General features: G+C 36.7%; 1 protein-coding gene across 6 annotated transcripts in view; it reads right to left on the bottom strand.

The window, feature by feature from the left end:
- The window catches only part of LOC144433456 (androglobin-like), a 112,892-nt gene extending 90,567 nt beyond the window's left edge, over positions 1–22,325 (bottom strand). For 5 of the 6 annotated variants that reach the window (XM_078121784.1, XM_078121786.1, XM_078121788.1 and 2 more), the window contains exons 1-4: positions 22,157–22,325; positions 10,155–10,314; positions 9,380–9,556; positions 7,384–7,596 (exon numbers count right to left, since the gene is read on the bottom strand). In XM_078121784.1, the coding sequence (XP_077977910.1) occupies positions 7,384–7,596; positions 9,380–9,556; positions 10,155–10,314; positions 22,157–22,221 (615 nt within the window). In that variant the 5' untranslated portion in view covers positions 22,222–22,325. The remainder of the gene's footprint in view (positions 1–7,383; positions 7,597–9,379; positions 9,557–10,154; positions 10,315–22,156) is intronic. The other variant, XM_078121785.1, reaches the window with a different exon arrangement.
- Positions 22,326–22,985: the final 660 nt, after the last annotated feature.

Below are 22,985 nucleotides of genomic sequence, written 5' to 3'. Positions count from 1 at the left end.
TACACTCAATGCTAATTACAGCAGGTTTACAAGTGTCACTAGTTTCTACACTCAATGCTAATTACAGCAGGTTTACAAGTGTCACTAGTTTCTACACTCAATGCTAATTACAGCAGGTTTACAAGTGTCACTAGTTTCTACACTCAATGCTAATTACAGCAGGTTTACAAGTGTCACTAGTTTCTACACTCAATGCTAATTACAGCAGGTTTACAAGTGTCACTAGTTTCTACATTCAATGCTAATTACAGCAGGTTTACAAGTGTTACTAGTTTCTACACTCAATGCTAATTACAGCAGGTTTACATGTGTCACTAGTTTCTACACTCAATGCTAATTACAGCAGGTTTACATGTGTCACTAGTTTCTACACTCAATGCTAATTACAGCAGGTTTACATGTGTCACTAGTTTCTACATTCAATGCTAATTACAGCAGGTTTACATGTGTCACTAGTTTCTACACTCAATGCTAATTACAGCAGGTTTACATGTGTCACTAGTTTCTACACTCAATGCTAATTACAGCAGGTTTACAAGTGTTACTAGTTTCTACATTCAATGCTAATTACAGCAGGTTTACAAGTGTTACTAGTTTCTACATTCAATGCTAATTACAGCAGGTTTACAAGTGTTACTAGTTTCTACATTCAATGCTAATTACAGCAGGTTTACAAGTGTCACTAGTTTCTACACTCAATGCTAATTACAGCAGGTTTACAAGTGTCACTAGTTTCTACATTCAATGCTAATTACAGCAGGTTTACAAGTGTCACTAGTTTCTACATTCAATGCTAATTACAGCAGGTTTACAAGTGTCACTAGTTTCTACATTCAATGCTAATTACAGCAGGTTTACAAGTGTTACTAGTTTCTACATTCAATGCTAATTACAGCAGGTTTACAAGTGTCACTAGTTTCTACATTCAATGCTAATTACAGCAGGTTTACAAGTGTTACTAGTTTCTACATTCAATGCTAATTACAGCAGGTTTACATGTGTCACTAGTTTCTACATTCAATGCTAATTACAGCAGGTTTACAAGTGTTACTAGTTTCTACATTCAATGCTAATTACAGCAGGTTTACAAGTGTCACTAGTTTCTACACTCAATGCTAATTACAGCAGGTTTACAAGTGTCACTAGTTTCTACATTCAATGCTAATTACAGCAGGTTTACAAGTGTTACTAGTTTCTACATTCAATGCTAATTACAGCAGGTTTACATGTGTCACTAGTTTCTACATTCAATGCTAATTACAGCAGGTTTACAAGTGTCACTAGTTTCTACACTCAATGCTAATTACAGCAGGTTTACAAGTGTCACTAGTTTCTACACTCAATGCTAATTACAGCAGGTTTACAAGTGTCACTAGTTTCTACACTCAATGCTAATTACAGCAGGTTTACAAGTGTTACTAGTTTCTACACTCAATGCTAATTACAGCAGGTTTACAAATGTTACTAGTTTCTACACTCAATGCTAATTACAGCAGGTTTACAAGTGTCACTAGTTTCTACATTCAATGCTAATTACAGCAGGTTTACAAGTGTTACTAGTTTCTACACTCAATGCTAATTACAGCAGGTTTACAAGTGTCACTAGTTTCTACATTCAATGCTATTTACAGCAGGTTTACAAGTGTCACTAGTTTCTACATTCAATGCTAATTACAGCAGGTTTACAAGTGTCACTAGTTTCTACATTCAATGCTAATTACAGCAGGTTTACAAGTGTCACTAGTTTCTACATTCAATGCTAATTACAGCAGGTTTACAAGTGTCACTAGTTTCTACATTCAATGCTAATTACAGCAGGTTTACAAGTGTCACTAGTTTCTACATTCAATGCTAATTACAGCAGGTTTACATGTGTCACTAGTTTCTACATTCAATGCTAATTACAGCAGGTTTACAAGTGTCACTAGTTTCTACATTCAATGCTAATTACAGCAGGTTTACATGTGTCACTAGTTTCTACACTCAATGCTAATTACAGCAGGTTTACAAGTGTCACTAGTTTCTACATTCAATGCTAATTACAGCAGGTTTACATGTGTCACTAGTTTCTACACTCAATGCTAATTACAGCAGGTTTACAAGTGTTACTAGTTTCTACATTCAATGCTAATTACAGCAGGTTTACAAGTGTCACTAGTTTCTACACTCAATGCTAATTACAGCAGGTTTACAAGTGTCACTAGTTTCTACATTCAATGCTAATTACAGCAGGTTTACATGTGTCACTAGTTTCTACATTCAATGCTAATTACAGCAGGTTTACAAGTGTCAATAGTTTCTACATTCAATGCTAATTACAGCAGGTTTACAAGTGTCACTAGTTTCTACACTCAATGCTAATTACAGCAGGTTTACAAGTGTCACTAGTTTCTACACTCAATGCTAATTACAGCAGGTTTACAAGTGTTACTAGTTTCTACACTCAATGCTAATTACAGCAGGTTTACAAGTGTTACTAGTTTCTACTCTCAATGCTAATTACAGCAGGTTTACAAGTGTCACTAGTTTCTACATTCAATGCTAATTACAGCAGGTTTACAAGTGTTACTAGTTTCTACACTCAATGCTAATTACAGCAGGTTTACAAGTGTCACTAGTTTCTACACTCAATGCTAATTACAGCAGGTTTACAAGTGTTACTAGTTTCTACACTCAATGCTAATTACAGCAGGTTTACAAATGTTACTAGTTTCTACACTCAATGCTAATTACAGCAGGTTTACAAGTGTCACTAGTTTCTACATTCAATGCTAATTACAGCAGGTTTACAAGTGTTACTAGTTTCTACACTCAATGCTAATTACAGCAGGTTTACAAGTGTCACTAGTTTCTACATTCAATGCTATTTACAGCAGGTTTACAAGTGTCACTAGTTTCTACATTCAATGCTAATTACAGCAGGTTTACAAGTGTCACTAGTTTCTACATTCAATGCTAATTACAGCAGGTTTACAAGTGTCACTAGTTTCTACATTCAATGCTAATTACAGCAGGTTTACAAGTGTCACTAGTTTCTACATTCAATGCTAATTACAGCAGGTTTACAAGTGTCACTAGTTTCTACATTCAATGCTAATTACAGCAGGTTTACATGTGTCACTAGTTTCTACATTCAATGCTAATTACAGCAGGTTTACAAGTGTCACTAGTTTCTACATTCAATGCTAATTACAGCAGGTTTACATGTGTCACTAGTTTCTACACTCAATGCTAATTACAGCAGGTTTACAAGTGTCACTAGTTTCTACATTCAATGCTAATTACAGCAGGTTTACATGTGTCACTAGTTTCTACACTCAATGCTAATTACAGCAGGTTTACAAGTGTTACTAGTTTCTACATTCAATGCTAATTACAGCAGGTTTACAAGTGTCACTAGTTTCTACACTCAATGCTAATTACAGCAGGTTTACAAGTGTCACTAGTTTCTACATTCAATGCTAATTACAGCAGGTTTACATGTGTCACTAGTTTCTACATTCAATGCTAATTACAGCAGGTTTACAAGTGTCACTAGTTTCTACATTCAATGCTAATTACAGCAGGTTTACAAGTGTCACTAGTTTCTACACTCAATGCTAATTACAGCAGGTTTACAAGTGTCACTAGTTTCTACACTCAATGCTAATTACAGCAGGTTTACAAGTGTTACTAGTTTCTACACTCAATGCTAATTACAGCAGGTTTACAAGTGTTACTAGTTTCTACTCTCAATGCTAATTACAGCAGGTTTACAAGTGTCACTAGTTTCTACATTCAATGCTAATTACAGCAGGTTTACAAGTGTTACTAGTTTCTACACTCAATGCTAATTACAGCAGGTTTACAAGTGTCACTAGTTTCTACACTCAATGCTAATTACAGCAGGTTTACATGTGTCACTAGTTTCTACATTCAATGCTAATTACAGCAGGTTTACAAGTGTCACTAGTTTCTACACTCAATGCTAATTACAGCAGGTTTACAAGTGTCACTAGTTTCTACATTCAATGCTAATTACAGCAGGTTTACAAGTGTCACTAGTTTCTACATTCAATGCTAATTACAGCAGGTTTACAAGTGTCACTAGTTTCTACATTCAATGCTAATTACAGCAGGTTTACAAGTGTCACTAGTTTCTACACTCAATGCTAATTACAGCAGGTTTACAAGTGTCACTAGTTTCTACACTCAATGCTAATTACAGCAGGTTTACAAGTGTCACTAGTTTCTACACTCAATGCTAATTACAGCAGGTTTACAAGTGTCACTAGTTTCTACACTCAATGCTAATTACAGCAGGTTTACAAGTGTCACTAGTTTCTACACTTAATGCTAATTACAGCAGGTTTACAAGTGTCACTAGTTTCTACACTCAATGCTAATTACAGCAGGTTTACAAGTGTCACTAGTTTCTACACTCAATGCTAATTACAGCAGGTTTACAAGTGTCACTAGTTTCTACATTCAATGCTAATTACAGCAGGTTTACATGTGTCACTAGTTTCTACACTCAATGCTAATTACAGCAGGTTTACAAGTGTCACTAGTTTCTACACTCAATGCTAATTACAGCAGGTTTACAAGTGTCACTAGTTTCTACACTCAATGCTAATTACAGCAGGTTTACAAGTGTCACTAGTTTCTACACTCAATGCTAATTACAGCAGGTTTACAAGTGTCACTAGTTTCTACACTCAATGCTAATTACAGCAGGTTTACAAGTGTCACTAGTTTCTACATTCAATGCTAATTACAGCAGGTTTACAAGTGTCACTAGTTTCTACATTCAATGCTAATTACAGCAGGTTTACATGTGTCACTAGTTTCTACACTCAATGCTAATTACAGCAGGTTTACATGTGTCACTAGTTTCTACACTCAATGCTAATTACAGCAGGTTTACATGTGTCACTAGTTTCTACACTCAATGCTAATTACAGCAGGTTTACATGTGTCACTAGTTTCTACATTCAATGCTAATTACAGCAGGTTTACATGTGTCACTAGTTTCTACACTCAATGCTAATTACAGCAGGTTTACATGTGTCACTAGTTTCTACACTCAATGCTAATTACAGCAGGTTTACAAGTGTTCCTAGTTTCTACATTCAATGCTAATTACAGCAGGTTTACAAGTGTCACTAGTTTCTACATTCAATGCTAATTACAGCAGGTTTACAAGTGTTACTAGTTTCTACATTCAATGCTAATTACAGCAGGTTTACAAGTGTCACTAGTTTCTACACTCAATGCTAATTACAGCAGGTTTACAAGTGTCACTAGTTTCTACATTCAATGCTAATTACAGCAGGTTTACAAGTGTCACTAGTTTCTACATTCAATGCTAATTACAGCAGGTTTACAAGTGTCACTAGTTTCTACATTCAATGCTATTTACAGCAGGTTTACAAGTGTTACTAGTTTCTACATTCAATGCTAATTACAGCAGGTTTACAAGTGTCACTAGTTTCTACATTCAATGCTAATTACAGCAGGTTTACAAGTGTTACTAGTTTCTACATTCAATGCTAATTACAGCAGGTTTACATGTGTCACTAGTTTCTACATTCAATGCTAATTACAGCAGGTTTACAAGTGTTACTAGTTTCTACATTCAATGCTAATTACAGCAGGTTTACAAGTGTCACTAGTTTCTACACTCAATGCTAATTACAGCAGGTTTACAAGTGTCACTAGTTTCTACATTCAATGCTAATTACAGCAGGTTTACAAGTGTTACTAGTTTCTACATTCAATGCTAATTACAGCAGGTTTACATGTGTCACTAGTTTCTACATTCAATGCTAATTACAGCAGGTTTACAAGTGTCACTAGTTTCTACACTCAATGCTAATTACAGCAGGTTTACAAGTGTCACTAGTTTCTACACTCAATGCTAATTACAGCAGGTTTACAAGTGTCACTAGTTTCTACACTCAATGCTAATTACAGCAGGTTTACAAGTGTTACTAGTTTCTACACTCAATGCTAATTACAGCAGGTTTACAAGTGTTACTAGTTTCTACACTCAATGCTAATTACAGCAGGTTTACAAGTGTCACTAGTTTCTACATTCAATGCTAATTACAGCAGGTTTACAAGTGTTACTAGTTTCTACACTCAATGCTAATTACAGCAGGTTTACAAGTGTCACTAGTTTCTACACTCAATGCTAATTACAGCAGGTTTACATGTGTCACTAGTTTCTACATTCAATGCTAATTACAGCAGGTTTACAAGTGTCACTAGTTTCTACACTCAATGCTAATTACAGCAGGTTTACAAGTGTCACTAGTTTCTACATTCAATGCTAATTACAGCAGGTTTACAAGTGTCACTAGTTTCTACATTCAATGCTAATTACAGCAGGTTTACAAGTGTCACTAGTTTCTACATTCAATGCTAATTACAGCAGGTTTACAAGTGTCACTAGTTTCTACATTCAATGCTAATTACAGCAGGTTTACAAGTGTCACTAGTTTCTACATTCAATGCTAATTACAGCAGGTTTACAAGTGTCACTAGTTTCTACACTCAATGCTAATTACAGCAGGTTTACAAGTGTCACTAGTTTCTACATTCAATGCTAATTACAGCAGGTTTACAAGTGTCACTAGTTTCTACACTCAATGCTAATTACAGCAGGTTTACAAGTGTCACTAGTTTCTACATTCAATGCTAATTACAGCAGGTTTACAAGTGTCACTAGTTTCTACATTCAATGCTAATTACAGCAGGTTTACAAGTGTCACTAGTTTCTACATTCAATGCTAATTACAGCAGGTTTACAAGTGTTACTAGTTTCTACATCCAATGCTAATTACAGCAGGTTTACAAGTGTCACTAGTTTCTACATTCAATGCTAATTACAGCAGGTTTACAAGTGTTACTAGTTTCTACATTCAATGCTAATTACAGCAGGTTTACATGTGTCACTAGTTTCTACATTCAATGCTAATTACAGCAGGTTTACAAGTGTTACTAGTTTCTACATTCAATGCTAATTACAGCAGGTTTACAAGTGTCACTAGTTTCTACACTCAATGCTAATTACAGCAGGTTTACAAGTGTCACTAGTTTCTACATTCAATGCTAATTACAGCAGGTTTACAAGTGTCACTAGTTTCTACATTCAATGCTAATTACAGCAGGTTTACAAGTGTAATTTGTGTTTTCTTTGACTCAAGTGTCATCATGATTATCCATGTTATACATCATCAGGCTGACTGGCTGTTTTCACAAATATAAAAAAAAGTGAGCAGAGCTCACCATTAAGTTTGACTTAGACCCTCTAACTTGGTATAAAAAAGCTGCTACAATACTTACAATCTAGAAATTTAGCTAAACCCTCTAACTTAGTTTAAAATCAGCAATACTTACCATCCAGTAAAGTTTAACTACATATTTGCCATGAGGGTTGTACATTGGGACATGAGGACCTTTACCAACTTTACTCATTGAATAAATGTGTTCCCATGGTTTCCACATGTGATTGGTGGGTGGCGATAGAGTTGCACTGATAGCAGCATCTTGATCAGTTACCATGGTGATACACCATAATGTAGCAATTTGACTTGTAATCCATCTCATCAACTGAAAACAACAGTAAGCATTTAATTTTTAGGTGAAATCATGGCATTTGGGAGGGTGTGTGTGTGTGTGTGTGTGTGTGTGTGTGTATGTATGTGTGTGTGTGTGCATATGTATGTGTGTGCGTGTGTGTGTGTGTGTGTGTGTGTTTGTGTGAGGAGGTAGGAGTGGGGGTCATTTTGTTCTACTAAGGTTCTCCTTACTTAATTCTATGTTTTTCACCATAACACAATAAAAAGTCAGTTCAAAACAGTGTTTTTGCTAAGGTTTGGGAACCCCGGTAACAGAAAGGGGGAAAGAGGTAAAACTGGTAGTGCTTCCCATGCAATGTATCATAGTTTAGGTGGGGAACCCCGGTAAAATGATGTGGGAACCCCGGTAGATTTTACCTACTTACCGCCCTTAAATAAAACACTGCAAAATATACAAAAATGTTGTGTTTTTCAAACAAGGTGTATGTTAGACTGTACAACACAACATGTCAATCAGCCCAATCCTCTCTCTGGGTACTGACTGATAGGTATGGTATAACACAACATGTCAATCAGCCCTACTCAGTCCTCTCTCTGGGTACTGACTGATAGGTATGGTACAACACAACATGTCAATCAGCCCTACTCAGTCCTCTCTCTGGGTACTGGCTGATAGGTATGATATAACACAACATGTCAATCAGCCCTACTCAGTCCTCTCTCTGGGTACTGGCTGATAGGTATGATATAACACAACATGTCAATCAGCCCTACTCAGTCCTCTCTCTGGGTGCTGGCTGATAGGTATGGTATAACACAACATGTCAATCAGCCCTAATCAGTCCTCTCTCTGGGTACTGACTGATAGGTATGGTACAACACAACATGTCAATCAGCCCTACTCAGTCCTCTCTCTGGGTGCTGGCTGATAGGTACATGTGTATGGTACAACACAACATGTCAATCAGCCCTACTCAGTCCTCTCTCTGGGTGCTGGCTGATAGGTATGGTATAACACAACATGTCAATCAGCCCTAATCAGTCCTCTCTCTGGGTACTGGCTGATAGGTATGGTACAACACAACATGTCAATCAGCCCTACTCAGTCCTCTCTCTGGGTGCTGGCTGATAGGTATGGTATAACACAACATGTCAATCAGCCCTAATCAGTCCTCTCTCTGGGTACTGGCTGATAGGTATGATACAACACAACATGTCAATCAGCCCTACTCAGTCCTCTCTCTGGGTGCTGGCTGATAGGTACATGTGTATGGTACAACACAACATGTCAATCAGCCCTACTCAGTCCTCTCTCTGGGTGCTGGCTGATAGGTATGGTATAACACAACATGTCAATCAGCCCTAATCAGTCCTCTCTCTGGGTACTGGCTGATAGGTATGGTACAACACAACATGTCAATCAGCCCTACTCAGTCCTCTCTCTGGGTGCTGGCTGATAGGTATGGTACAACACAACATGTCAATCAGCCCAATCCTCTCTCTGGGTACTGGCTGATAGGTATGATACAACACAACATGTCTTACAAACTATGTGTACAATGTACACCATGTCTTACAAACTATGTGTACAATGTACACCATGTCTTACAAACTATGTGTACTGAAAACTGATTAAAAAATTCTTAAAATACAAAACATACCTCACTGTCCTGTACAAAAAATATATGTTTATTAGCTGTCAGTGTCCTTAGATCAACATACCTCACTGTCCTGTATATGTTCATTAGCTGTCATTAGATCAACATACCTCACTGTCCTGTATATGTTCATTAGCTGTCATTAGATCAACATACCTCACTGTCCTGTATATGTTCATTAGCTGTCATTAGATCAAAGTCAACAGCATTCTCTTCGAATACAACAGGAGTCTTGTCTAGTATAAAATCTTGTGGTCTTTTCCAGTGGTCTACACGTTGTTTAAGTGATGGTGGCATATCAATACGACCCTCTGGATCCTCAAAGAAATGCTGCTGTATAGGAATATCATACAAATAATCCCATTATCTAATTGAAAGCTAAAAACGATACCTGTACCAGTGTGCTCTCTAATGATAACCAAATTTTGTTGTTGTGGGTCAGTATGATAAAAACTGGCATTTCTTGAGTTGTCACATAGTAAGAGATAGGGGACACCAAATTTTGGTACGTCACTAAAAATTGTGTGTGTCAGTGGCATGTCAAATTGGCTTGGAGGGCACACTGTACCACAACATTACACTAAAGAACATAATAAAAATACTATCACCACGCTATCATACAATTCTAACCCAACTACTTTGAGGGGACTCAGACCTTCTTAACCAAAATATTTTGACGAGACTCAGACCTTCTTCTTCAGTGGGTCAAGGTCCGAGTTATTATTTTCTTAAATGTCTGTGTTTTGTACATATTTTAAGTGGTTATATCAACCTTGTGAAATATCAGTTTCATTGTCAAAATAATTCATTGATTTTAACATAAAATATTCCAGCAAGGTAAAATAAAAACATATGCTGAAGAAGTGGTGAAAAACAACCGAGTACATTCTGTGTTATCTTTGACTATAACCCTTTCATTAATTCAACTTACTAGATTGGGACTTTTCCCTTTGTCTTTTTCCTTTCCTTTGTGTGGTGTGTCCCATTTTTCTTGGTTGATATCAGTATCAGAAAACTCTGGCCATATTACAGGTTTATGTTTCTTAGCTTCACCAGTAGAACCAATAACACTAGCAGCAATGGAAGCAGCTCTGAAAAACAAATATACAATCTACAGGTTTATATTATGTTCTAGAATGTATTACTTCAATTGTTGTTATTCCAAAACACATCTTTGGGATTATACTCATAATGGACATTTATATGTAACATGTTGTAAATTGAATTCTATTTTTTCCCACAAACAGTTCACTCCCCTAGTTCAATGAAAGTGCTGCACCAGATCTGTAAACAAGTCTTCCAGGGGTCTTGTGGCCAACTTCATAAAGCAAAGTATTTGGCAACAGTAGTTTGATTGTCATGTTACCAAGAGGACAATAATAAATTATAAGAAGTTTTTATTTGCTCAGAATGTATCATGATACATTTCAAGAATATTTATATACACATGTTTTCATTCTGAAAGACAACCTACATTTGTATGGAAATACAGAAATACTCTTGACTATATCCTACATTTACAGTTATATGACTACATCTATGCAAGTGTTCACTTACAATTTGTATGACTACATCTATGCAAGTGTTCACTTACAATTTATATGACTACATCTATGCAAGTGTTCACTTACAATTTGTATGACTACATCTATGCAAGTGTTCACTTACAATTTATATGACTACACTACATCTATGCAAGTGTTCACTTACAATTTGTATGACTACATCTATGCTAGTGTTCACTTACAATTTGTATGACTACATCTATGCAAGTGTTCACTTACAATTTATATGACTACATCTATGCAAGTGTTCACTTACAATTTGTATGACTACATCTATGCAAGTGTTCACTTACAATTTGTATGACTACATCTATGCAAGTGTTCACTTACAATTTATATGACTACACTACATCTATGCAAGTGTTCACTTACAATTTATATGACTACACTACATCTATGCAAGTGTTCACTTACAATTTGTATGACTACATCTATGCTAGTGTTCACTTACAATTTGTATGACTACATCTATGCAAGTGTTCACTTACAATTTATATGACTACATCTATGCTAGTGTTCACTTACAATTTATATGACTACATCTATGCAAGTGTTCACTTACAATTTATATGACTACACGTATCTATGCAAGTGTTCACTTACAATTTATATGACTACACTACATCTATGCAAGTGTTCACTTACAATTTATATGATTACATCTAGTGTTCACTTTCTTACTAGTTTATGCATGATCAAATGTTTGTCCAGTGTGATAATCTCCCAGCAGATGAGAGATAAAGTAAACTGTTAATGTAAGTGATCTCTCGCCAATTATAAGATTAGAAATGTTTTAATTAAGATAAGAGGAGAAGAATGTACAAGGCGTCTTTATTTAGTCAATAAAGAAAAGAGAGAATTACATACAGCCTCAGACTGCTAGTGGTCTGAGATATAGCTGAGAGCAATTAAACCAGGGAAAGAAAAAGAGATAGTTTTAAAACTCCATGAGTGAATTGATCAATCAGTTACATGCTCGCTGCCCCCTGTGGTTATACTAACTGTATGGCAAGACAATAGATCACATTGTTTATCAGCTTATTTCTGACATAAAATGGGTGGAAGTAACATTCCTTTTGATGAATGCCAGCAGAGACACATCCCTTTCATGTAGGGTTTATGATACAACATAATGTACAAAGGACAAATAACCTCTCCACTAGAAGCACATAGAATAGGATGAATAAATAATTTTGTTCTCTAAATTTTCCAGATTTCTAATATTATTTTCTGTAAATTTCAAATAAAGTTTTAAATATTGCCATCATAACTATTGTTTCCTCTGACTGTTTCTTCCTCTTTCATGTCCTTTTGGAGTTGCTTCCCCCCCCCCCCCCCCTGCATTTCTGTTAGTCAGACCAGTAGTTCGTTTACACTAACTGAATAATCTGTTAAATTGGGCAATACATGTAGCTGGTGAGTTTGTTCTACGATTCACAATCTATTAATTAGTGCAAAATTGATAAACTCTGATAAGACAGTGATAATGGTACAAACACCTAGTTTTTCACGCCGACCCTAAACTTTTATTACGTACATGTACATGTATTCATGAAAATAAATAAATAAAATTGCAAAAATTGTGAAGTCTCACAAGAAACAATGGAAATGGAAACTGACATCAACTTAAAAAGACAAAAGAAAACTGTTCTTGCAATTGGCTGAGGCTGTACATCTGATGGGAAGAAACCAATAACACAGAGACTGTATATATGAAAACAATGGAAAACATAACTACCTGAACTAGACACTCACAGAGAACAGAACACATAACTACCTGAACTAGACACTCACAGAGAACAGAACACATAACTACCTGAACTAGACACTCACAGAGAACAGAACACATAACTACCTGAACTAGACACTCACAGAGAACGGAACACATAACTACCTGAACTAGACACTCACAGAGAACAGAACACATAACTACCTGAACTAGACACTCACAGAGAACGGAACACATAACTACCTGAACTAGACACTCACAGAGAACGGAACACATAACTACCTGAACTAGACACTCACAGAGAACAGAACACGTAACTACCTGAACTAGACACTCACAGAGAACGGAACACATAACTACCTGAACTAGACACTCACAGAGAACAGAACACATAACTACCTGAACTAGACACTCACAGAGAACAGAACACATAACTACCTGAACTAGACACTCACAGAGAACAGAACACGTAACTACCTGAACTAGACACTCACAGAGAACAGAACACATAACTACCTGAACTAGACACTCACAGAGAACAGAACACATAACTACCTGAACTAGACACTCACAGAGAACGGAACACATAACTACCTGAACTAGACACTCACAGAGAACAGAACACGTAACTACCTGAACTAGACACTCACAGAGAACAGAACACGTAACTACCTGAACTAGACACTCACAGAGAACAGAACACATAACTACCTGAACTAGACACTCACAGAGAACAGAACACATAACTACCTGAACTAGACACTCACAGAGAACGGAACACTTAACTACCTGAACTAGACACTCACAGAGAACAGAACACGTAACTACCTGAACTAGACACTCACAGAGAACAGAACACATAACTACCTGAACTAGACACTCACAGAGAACGGAACACATAACTACCTGAACTAGACACTCACAGAGAACAGAACACGTAACTACCTGAACTAGACACTCACAGAGAACGGAACACATAACTACCTGAACTAGACACTCACAGAGAACAGAACACATAACTACCTGAACTAGACACTCACAGAGAACGGAACACATAACTACCTGAACTAGACACTCACAGAGAACAGAACACATAACTACCTGAACTAGACACTCACAGAGAACAGAACACGTAACTACCTGAACTAGACACTCACAGAGAACAGAACACATAACTACCTGAACTAGACACTCACAGAGAACAGAACACATAACTACCTGAACTAGACACTCACAGAGAACAGAACACATAACTACCTGAACTAGACACTCACAGAGAACAGAACACGTAACTACCTGAACTAGACACTCACAGAGAACGGAACACATAACTACCTGAACTAGACACTCACAGAGAACAGAACACGTAACTACCTGAACTAGACACTCACAGAGAACGGAACACATAACTACCTGAACTAGACACTCACAGAGAACAGAACACATAACTACCTGAACTAGACACTCACAGAGAACGGAACACATAACTACCTGAACTAGACACTCACAGAGAACAGAACACGTAACTACCTGAACTAGACACTCACAGAGAACGGAACACATAACTACCTGAACTAGACACTCACAGAGAACAGAACACATAACTACCTGAACTAGACACTCACAGAGAACGGAACACATAACTACCTGAACTAGACACTCACAGAGAACAGAACACGTAACTACCTGAACTAGACACTCACAGAGAACGGAACACATAACTACCTGAACTAGACACTCACAGAGAACGGAACACATAACTACCTGAACTAGACACTCACAGAGAACAGAACACATAACTACCTGAACTAGACACTCACACATGAAAAAAAAGTTAAATAAAATAAAAATCTACCTACCCCATCTATTCTAAAATCGAGTGCAATCAGAACCACACAATTTTTTTGTTAGGCCTTATCATGGCAATATTCATTTGAACTTTATTTGAAATGCATGTATACACCTCCCCCTCCCTAAACGAATGAAGTTTGCTTATTGAGCTACTATGAAATTGTGTGATCATCCCAAGTCTCAGGGAGATATGTTCATTCTGACATTTGTATACAGTGTCCCAGTCACTACAGAGTACAAGTACGTGTAAGGCATTTGTGACAAATTGTCGTAATATTTTGAAGCCAAAATATCGACTTGAAGGTGGAGTAGTTTTAAAATGGAGGTTTTGTAATATTCCTATGATCATACCACATCACAAGAAAATCTCAGAACCAAGAAATCAAATATCTAAATTTACACCTATCCACATTAAACTGCATACCAATAGTAAATTAGTCACATTTCTTTTCATTTAGCATGTTGACAATCATTATTGCCAACTGGCCAGTACAATGTACGTCACATGGTTAAAAGCTTACCTAAATAACAGAGCACTGTTCCGACCACTTGTTACACTTTCCTGATTGGCAAATTTATCCCATCCACTGTTCTTCATTTTTTAGAATATTTACAACACATTTTTAGTGACTTCCTACAACCTATCTGAGTAAGGGTTGCCAACAAACAGTGGATGCACTATCATCTACTTGTATTCCTAAATGGAAATCAATACTGGCTATTTATCACTCTTTATCCTTCATCAGGAGGGGTGTGACCTGTGGCACAACTTGTGTGTTTTAAATTGCAATGGGAGGTACATTGTACAAATGTATGACAAGCAGAGAGTCTGTGAGTTATTGACACACACACACACACACACACACACACACACACACACACACACACACACACACACACACACACACACACACACACACACACACACATTAAGATTATCATTATGAAAACGGGAGTCTTTTTCTTGAGTCATACAATGTGACAACACTGAAACCCCTCCCCCCCCATGACTTATGGTATCTCCTACCAGCTCACTTTCTCCACACACACACAAATAAACACTTAAAGTTCACAAATAATAGATGTAAAACTCCTTACAACCTGAATCAATACATGTACCAATGATTGAGAAATCTACAAAAAAGTATGAATACCATGCCACTAGTAACAATCAATTACATTGTACAAGAGGTTATAGCTTTGTGTCTGATTATGTAAAAACTTTGAGTTAAATTAGAGACAAGAGTTTGAAGAAAGAGTTAATGTACTGATACACTTCAGCACTGTATATTTTTATTGGTGATAGATCACATGTAAGATAATATTATCTACCTGATTCCAAGCAGTGTGTCCTTTCATATATATCTTAACACACCATTAAATTAATAGCAATTCTGGTAATCCTCACCTGCATGGTTTTGGGGGAAACTAAGTTTTTGTTATTGAGGATAAAAAGTATGTTTTCTTGTTGTAAGTCACATTACACATGTATATACATGTATGTCAGGGACAGTGTATCACCACATTTCTTTTAATTGTCAGACCTCATCACAATTTTTAGTTTACTGAGTAACCACATTTTTGCATATTACAAAATGCTGTTAATTTGATTTGGTTCTAAAACTTTGGTGAAAATAATACAAAGGTTAGATATATTACTTTTAGTTCTAAGCTTTTATCTTATAAAATCATAAGATAGAGAGTGTTTAGACATTTAATATATATTTTTATGTCACTATTTCTCAAAACCTGATGATGATAAATATATCCAAAATTAGATTTTTTTCTGAAAGGTATTTACCTGAATGTTATTGTTAAGCTGTTTGTTTTACGCACTAACTAGAAATACATGTAGGTATGAATGTATGAATGTGGCACTATGCCATAGACGCCATCTAATCCTGTAGTGGCACTATGCCATAGACGCCATCTAATCCTGCAGTGGTACTATGCCATAGATGCCATCTAATCCTGTAGTGGCACTATGCCATAGACACCATCTAATCCTGTAGTAGCACTATGCCATAGACACCATCTAATCCTGTAGTGGCACTATGCCATAGACACCATCTAATCCTGCAGTGGTACTATGCCATAGACGCCATCTAATCCTGTAGTGGCACTATGCCATAGACGCCATCTAATCCTGTAGTGGTACTATGCCATAGATGCCATCTAATCCTGTAGTGGTACTATGCCATAGACGCCATCTAATCCTGTAGTGGTACTATGCCATAGACGCCATCTAATCCTGTAGTAGCACTATGCCATAGATGCCATCTAATCCTACAGTGGCACTATGCCATAGACGCCATCTAATCCTGTAGTGGTACTATGCCATAGACGCCATCTAATCCTGTAGTAGCACTATGCCATAGACGCCATCTAATCCTACAGTGGCACTATGCCATAGACGCCATCTAATCCTGTAGTGGCACTATGCCATAGACGCCATCTAATCCTGTAGTGGCACTATGCCATAGACACCATCTAATCCTGTAGTGGCACTATGCCATAGACGCCATCTAATCCTGTAGTGGCACTATGCCATAGACGCCATCTAATCCTGTAGTAGCACTATGCCATAGACGCCATCTAATCCTGTAGTGGCACTATGCCATAGACGCCATCTAATCCTACAGTGGCACTATGCCATAGACACCATCTAATCCTGTAGTGGTACTATGCCATAGACGCCATCTAATCCTGTAGTGGCACTATGCCATAGACGCCATCTAATCCTGTAGTGGCACTATGCCATAGACGCCATCTAATCCTACAGTGGCACTATGCCATAGACACCATCTAATCCTGTAGTGGTACTATGCCATAGACACCATCTAATCCTGTAGTGGCACTATGCCATAGACGCCATCTAATCCTGTAGTGGCACTATGCCATAGACGCCATCTAATCCTGTAGTGGCACTATGCCATAGACACCATCTAATCCTGTAGTGGCACTATGCCATAGATGCCATCTAATCCTACAGTGGCACTATGCCATAGACGCCATCTAATCCTGTAGTGGTACTATGCCATAGACGCCATCTAATCCTGTAGTAGCACTATGCCATAGACGCCATCTAATCCTACAGTGGCACTATGCCATAGACGCCATCTAATCCTGTAGTGGCACTATGCCATAGACGCCATCTAATCCTACAGTGGCACTATGCCATTGACGGCATCTAATCCTGTAGTGGCACTATGCCATAGACGCCATCTAATCCTGTAGTGGCACTATGCCATAGACGCCATATAATCCTGTAGTGGCACTATGCCATAGACACCATCTAATTCTGTAGTAGCACTATGCCATAGATGCCATCTAATCCTGTAGTGGCACTATGCCATAGACGGCATCTAATCCTGTAGTGGCACTATGCCATAGACGCCATCTAATCCTGTAGTGGCACTATGCCATAGACACCATCTAATTCTGTAGTAGCACTATGCCATAGACACCATCTAATCCTGCAGTGGCACTATGCCATAGACGCCATCTAATCCTGTAGTGGCACTATGCCATAGACGGCATCTAATCCTGTAGTGGCACTATGCCATAGACGCCATCTAATCCTGCAGTGGCACTATGCCATAGATGCAATCTAATCCTACAGTGGCACTATGCCATAGACGCCATCTAATCCTGTAGTGGCACTATAAATGCCATAGACACCATCTAATCCTGTAGTGGCACTATGCCATAGACACCATCTAATCCTGTAGTGGTACTATGCCATAGACGCCAACTAATCCTGTAGTGGTACTATGCCATAGACGCCATCTAATCCTGTAGTGGCACTATGCCATAGACGCCATCTAATCCTACAGTTGCACTATGCCATAGACACCATCTATTTTAACATGATATAATGTCAGTCTGATCATTACAAATAGACAAGACTGTCCTTGCTAGAAAGCATGAAAACTGTTCTGTTTATCAAACTGTATAGCACATGTATTACTGTTAGTTAACTGTACATGTATAGCACATGTATTACTGTTAGTTAACTGTACATGTATAGCACATGTATTACTGTTAGTTAACTGTACATGTATAGCACATGTATTACTGTTAGTTAACTGTACATGTATTACTGTTAGTTAACTGTATAGCACATGTATTACTGTTTAGTTAACTGTACACGTATAGCACATGTATTACTGTTTAGTTAACTGTACAGCACATGTATTACTGTTAGTTAACTGTACATGTATAGCACATGTATTACTGTTTATCAAACTGTATAGCACATGTATTACTGTTAGTTAACTGTACATGTATAGCACATGTATTACTGTTAGTTAACTGTACATGTATAGCACATGTATTACTGTTAGTTAACTGTATAGCACATGTATTACTGTTTAGTTAACTGTACATGTATAGCACATGTATTACTGTTTAGTTAAATGTACATGTACAGCACATGTATTACTGTTTAGTTAACTGTACACGTATAGCACATGTATTACTGTTTAGTTAACTGTATAGCACATGTATTACTGTTAGTTAACTGTATAGCACATGTATTACTGTTTAGTTAACTGTACATGTATAGCACATGTATTACTGTTTAGTTAACTGTACAGCACATGTATTACTGTTTAGTTAACTGTACACGTATAGCACATGTATTACTGTTTAGTTAACTGTATAGCACATGTATTACTGTTAGTTAACTGTATAGCACATGTATTACTGTTTAGTTAACTGTACATGTATAGCACATGTATTACTGTTTAGTTAACTGTACAGCACATGTATTACTGTTTAGTTAACTGTACACGTATAGCACATGTATTACTGTTTAGTTAACTGTACAGCACATGTATTACTGTTTAGTTAACTGTACATGTATAGCACATGTATTACTGTTTAGTTAACTGTACACGTATAGCACATGTATTACTGTTTAGTTAACTGTACAGCACATGTATTACTGTTTAGTTAACTGTACATGTATAGCACATGTATTACTGTTTAGTTAAATGCACATGTACAGCACATGTATTACTGTTAGTTTATAACTTAATAGCACATGCATTAATGTGTTCAGTTTGTATAACTGTATACAAGTATCGCATGTATTATTGTGTTTGCCATCCATTGATTGACATGGGGAAGGGTTTGCCAGACAACTGCACATCAAAATGTATTGTTATTTGTAAAATTCATCCCAAATGTTATATCAACTACACAGAATTGTCTAAATAGTTACATCTCAACACTTTACATGTACCTCTTTTACATGATGTGACATTGTCATTCCCAGAACACACATCAATAGGAGTTTCTTCAACTTTCTGGTATAGTAGCTAACACTAACAGCGAAAATCAATAACAATGAATTATTCATGATGTATTCACTGCTTCAACAGATGTAGATTGTACACTGGTACATGTAGTTTAGCTATGGAGTAGAACACTTATCAGGTGACCATTCAGATATAATCTGAAGTGACATAATGGCATAATTGTTTCGTTATCAAACTTTCAAAAATATCCCTTTCTGTCACCCAATAACACTATTTAAGAATGCTGTCCAAATACAACCACAAGTAGCATATAACACTACAAACAACTTTACTAAACGTGTACACATGTAGATGTAACTTGGTGCCAATTTAATACAATGGTGTCAATTCAATACCTCAGTGTCTGCAGTGACACTGGAAAGTCAACTATTGCCTTCAATGGTATGAAGCCCTATACCGACTATGTACATGATACACCATTGTATGCTTCAATGTACAATGTACTTCTTATGTGTAATACATGTAATTAACTCATGCACAAGGGTACATGTAGTTTATACAGGGAAATAAATATCCACAGTAACATAGTACACCAAAATATTTATACATACATACATGGTAAGATAAAATATCCTCACATTTACATCTTGATTGGAAATGTAGCAGTCTAAATTTGACGGAAAGGTCTATTTTGTACAGTTTAAATTCTAAAACTATCACTTACACTGAATTAATTAGTGAAGTCTGATTACCAAATCAGTACTTTTACATGAGAAAAGTAATGGTCTGATTGTTTTGATATTAAGTTTGACAGATTCTCATATTAGCACAGATATACAATGTACGCATACATCAGTAAGACCCATTTCCACATGTCAGTATGCTAAACATGAAGACAGTCAAACCAAGCCTACCAGTATATCATATGGAAAATATGTCTAACAGATTTCAAAAAAGGTATCAAGCAAAGTAGCAGATGGAATAAGTTTGAACTTAATGATATTGTACCTTCCTTCTCCAATGACAGAATAGAGTATTATATACTCAATGTGCAAGCTGGTCTACATCTACATGTATGTACACGTTATGTTATTGTTTATTAAGGTGTCCTATGTGGACTTATTTAAATTATACAATGCTTAAATATAATTTACAAACAAAAGAGCCACATCCAGCCCTCTGGCTTATAGGACACAAAAAGAATGTCAAAATACATAAATAAATAAATAAATAAATAAATAAATAAATAAATAAATAAATATCACGTACGTTTTAATGATACATAAAGGTTTTCCTACGATTAAATGCTTCATGTAGAAAGTTTGCAGTATCACTGGGAAATTTTAACATTAAATGGTGTAGTTTATCGTAAATGTTCATATGACTTAAAGTTTGGAATTGAAGTTATTATTTTATCCATTAATGCTTTCCTTAGATCCTTGTATAAATTACAGTAAAACATAAAGTGTACTTCATCCTCTGGTAAGTTTTGGCAGAAGTCACATTCTCTGTCTTCGACTTCAAGCCCACAAAGTCTACCTATGCCTAGTCGAAATTGAGCCATTATGGAGTGTTTTGCATGGGACATTTCTCCTAATAAATAATTTTCTTTTCCGTAAGTTTTCTTGAAAGTAATATATGTTCTCAACTTGGGTTTTGAATTATTTCTGATTCCCATTGGTTGGCATGAACATTTCTTATAATGCAGTTGCTTCATTAGTAGTTATTGGTTCCAAGTTGGCGAACTTATGTTGTAACCCTAATTTAGAGAAAATCTTAAATGCATCATGACACCAGTTTTTTGATTCACGAAATAAGGTGAGGTCCCACCGAAATACAAGCAAATATGTTTTACAGTGGTAATTGTAGCAATGTATATAAATATTAAACCCCAATGCTGTACTGTACTTCACAAACTACATGTACATGTACCTAATCTAACATCACAGTGAATTATATATGTTTTCTCTTTACTAAAACTTTTCTTTTACTTGTTAAACATGATTAGTTATTAATAACAAACCGTAATGAAGTGCTTACAATGTAGAATAAGTCATTTTGTGGAGATCCATGACTTTACTTTAACATAATCACTGAATCAGTACTACATTTATTAAGACATTAAGAATTTTAAATGCTCTGTTGTAAATCCATTAGACCTTACCATCAAATACATCAAACTCGTTTGTACCTGAAACTTTCTATAAAGTCGTTATTATTTTTAAGCAAATCAATCAATAGTTAATATGATTTAAATGTATCATTGTATGAAAAACATCTGCGCGTTGACAGGTGTTTTACTAAACTTTTAGCTCCGTATACCTACTTCCTGATTCAACAGCAGATGGCAACAGATTTAAGAATAAATGTATCACGGTCAAATCGCCAAGGACGCCAAACTACGCACCCTGTAAAAGATATGTATGTTTGTCGAATAGTAACATCCCTACACGAATCAAATCACAGACAAAATGTCGGCCATTTTGAACTGAAATAAACAAACTGCAGTCTGCAGAAGACTTACTCTTGTTTGGAAGCAGAGTTGACCCTGTTGGCCGATTCTTTCTTTTTCGCTGCTTTTGATGCCATCCCGGACTTCGAAAATGACCAGGTTTGGTCTAAGTCTTTAGTATTTAGCAAAAATAAGGTTTAAATTCCCCTGGCATCGATCTCCAGGCACAAAAAGTGGTTGCCACGGCGAGCAAAGGTCAAGAAACAAAGGCGTTACGCATGCGTGTCGACCTACAATCCCTTTTTTCTTCTCAGGACTATTTTTCCCGTGAAAACACTCAGAATTGCCAATATCACATAAACAAAGTGCATTCATTTATTTACTTGATGACCAAAATCTAAAAATTAGATTCCAGACAATCAAGTTAAATTTTGATTTTGTGATGTTGAGCGCCCCCTAACAGACTCCTGTTTGCCAACTTTCGTTTTCGTTCTGACATCGAAATGGTAAGCGGCTGTCGGAGGCGAAAGGCCTGGTTAAGTCAATCTGATTACAAAAAGCGGCTAGATGTCTTTATTTACCTCTATTTCCATCGTTTTGTCTCGTTTGTTTTGTTTCGGGTGATCTCCGCCTTCCCACGAAATAGAGGTAAATAAAGACATCTTGCCGCATTAGATTTTAATCAGATTGGGTTTTAGTGTACGTCCCCGGGTGTACGTCAAACCATGGATGTATTAATACATCCATGGTGAAACCTAGTCTTGCTGCTAGACGTTCGGGCTTTCTTTCGATGTTATAACTATAAGCGAACGAAGTTCGCATGTGAGGGCTTGCCCGAACACTCGGATGTTCCATCCTCGATAGCGTTGTTCGGCTGTGTGTTGTATTTTATCGGAAGAAC

The sequence above is a fragment of the Glandiceps talaboti genome, chromosome 3, assembly GCF_964340395.1.
Source record: "Glandiceps talaboti chromosome 3, keGlaTala1.1, whole genome shotgun sequence".
Taxonomy (NCBI): domain Eukaryota; kingdom Metazoa; phylum Hemichordata; class Enteropneusta; family Spengelidae; genus Glandiceps; species Glandiceps talaboti.
The sequence above is the reverse complement of the archived record's forward strand: the minus strand, read 5'-3'. Positions and strand labels throughout refer to the sequence as shown.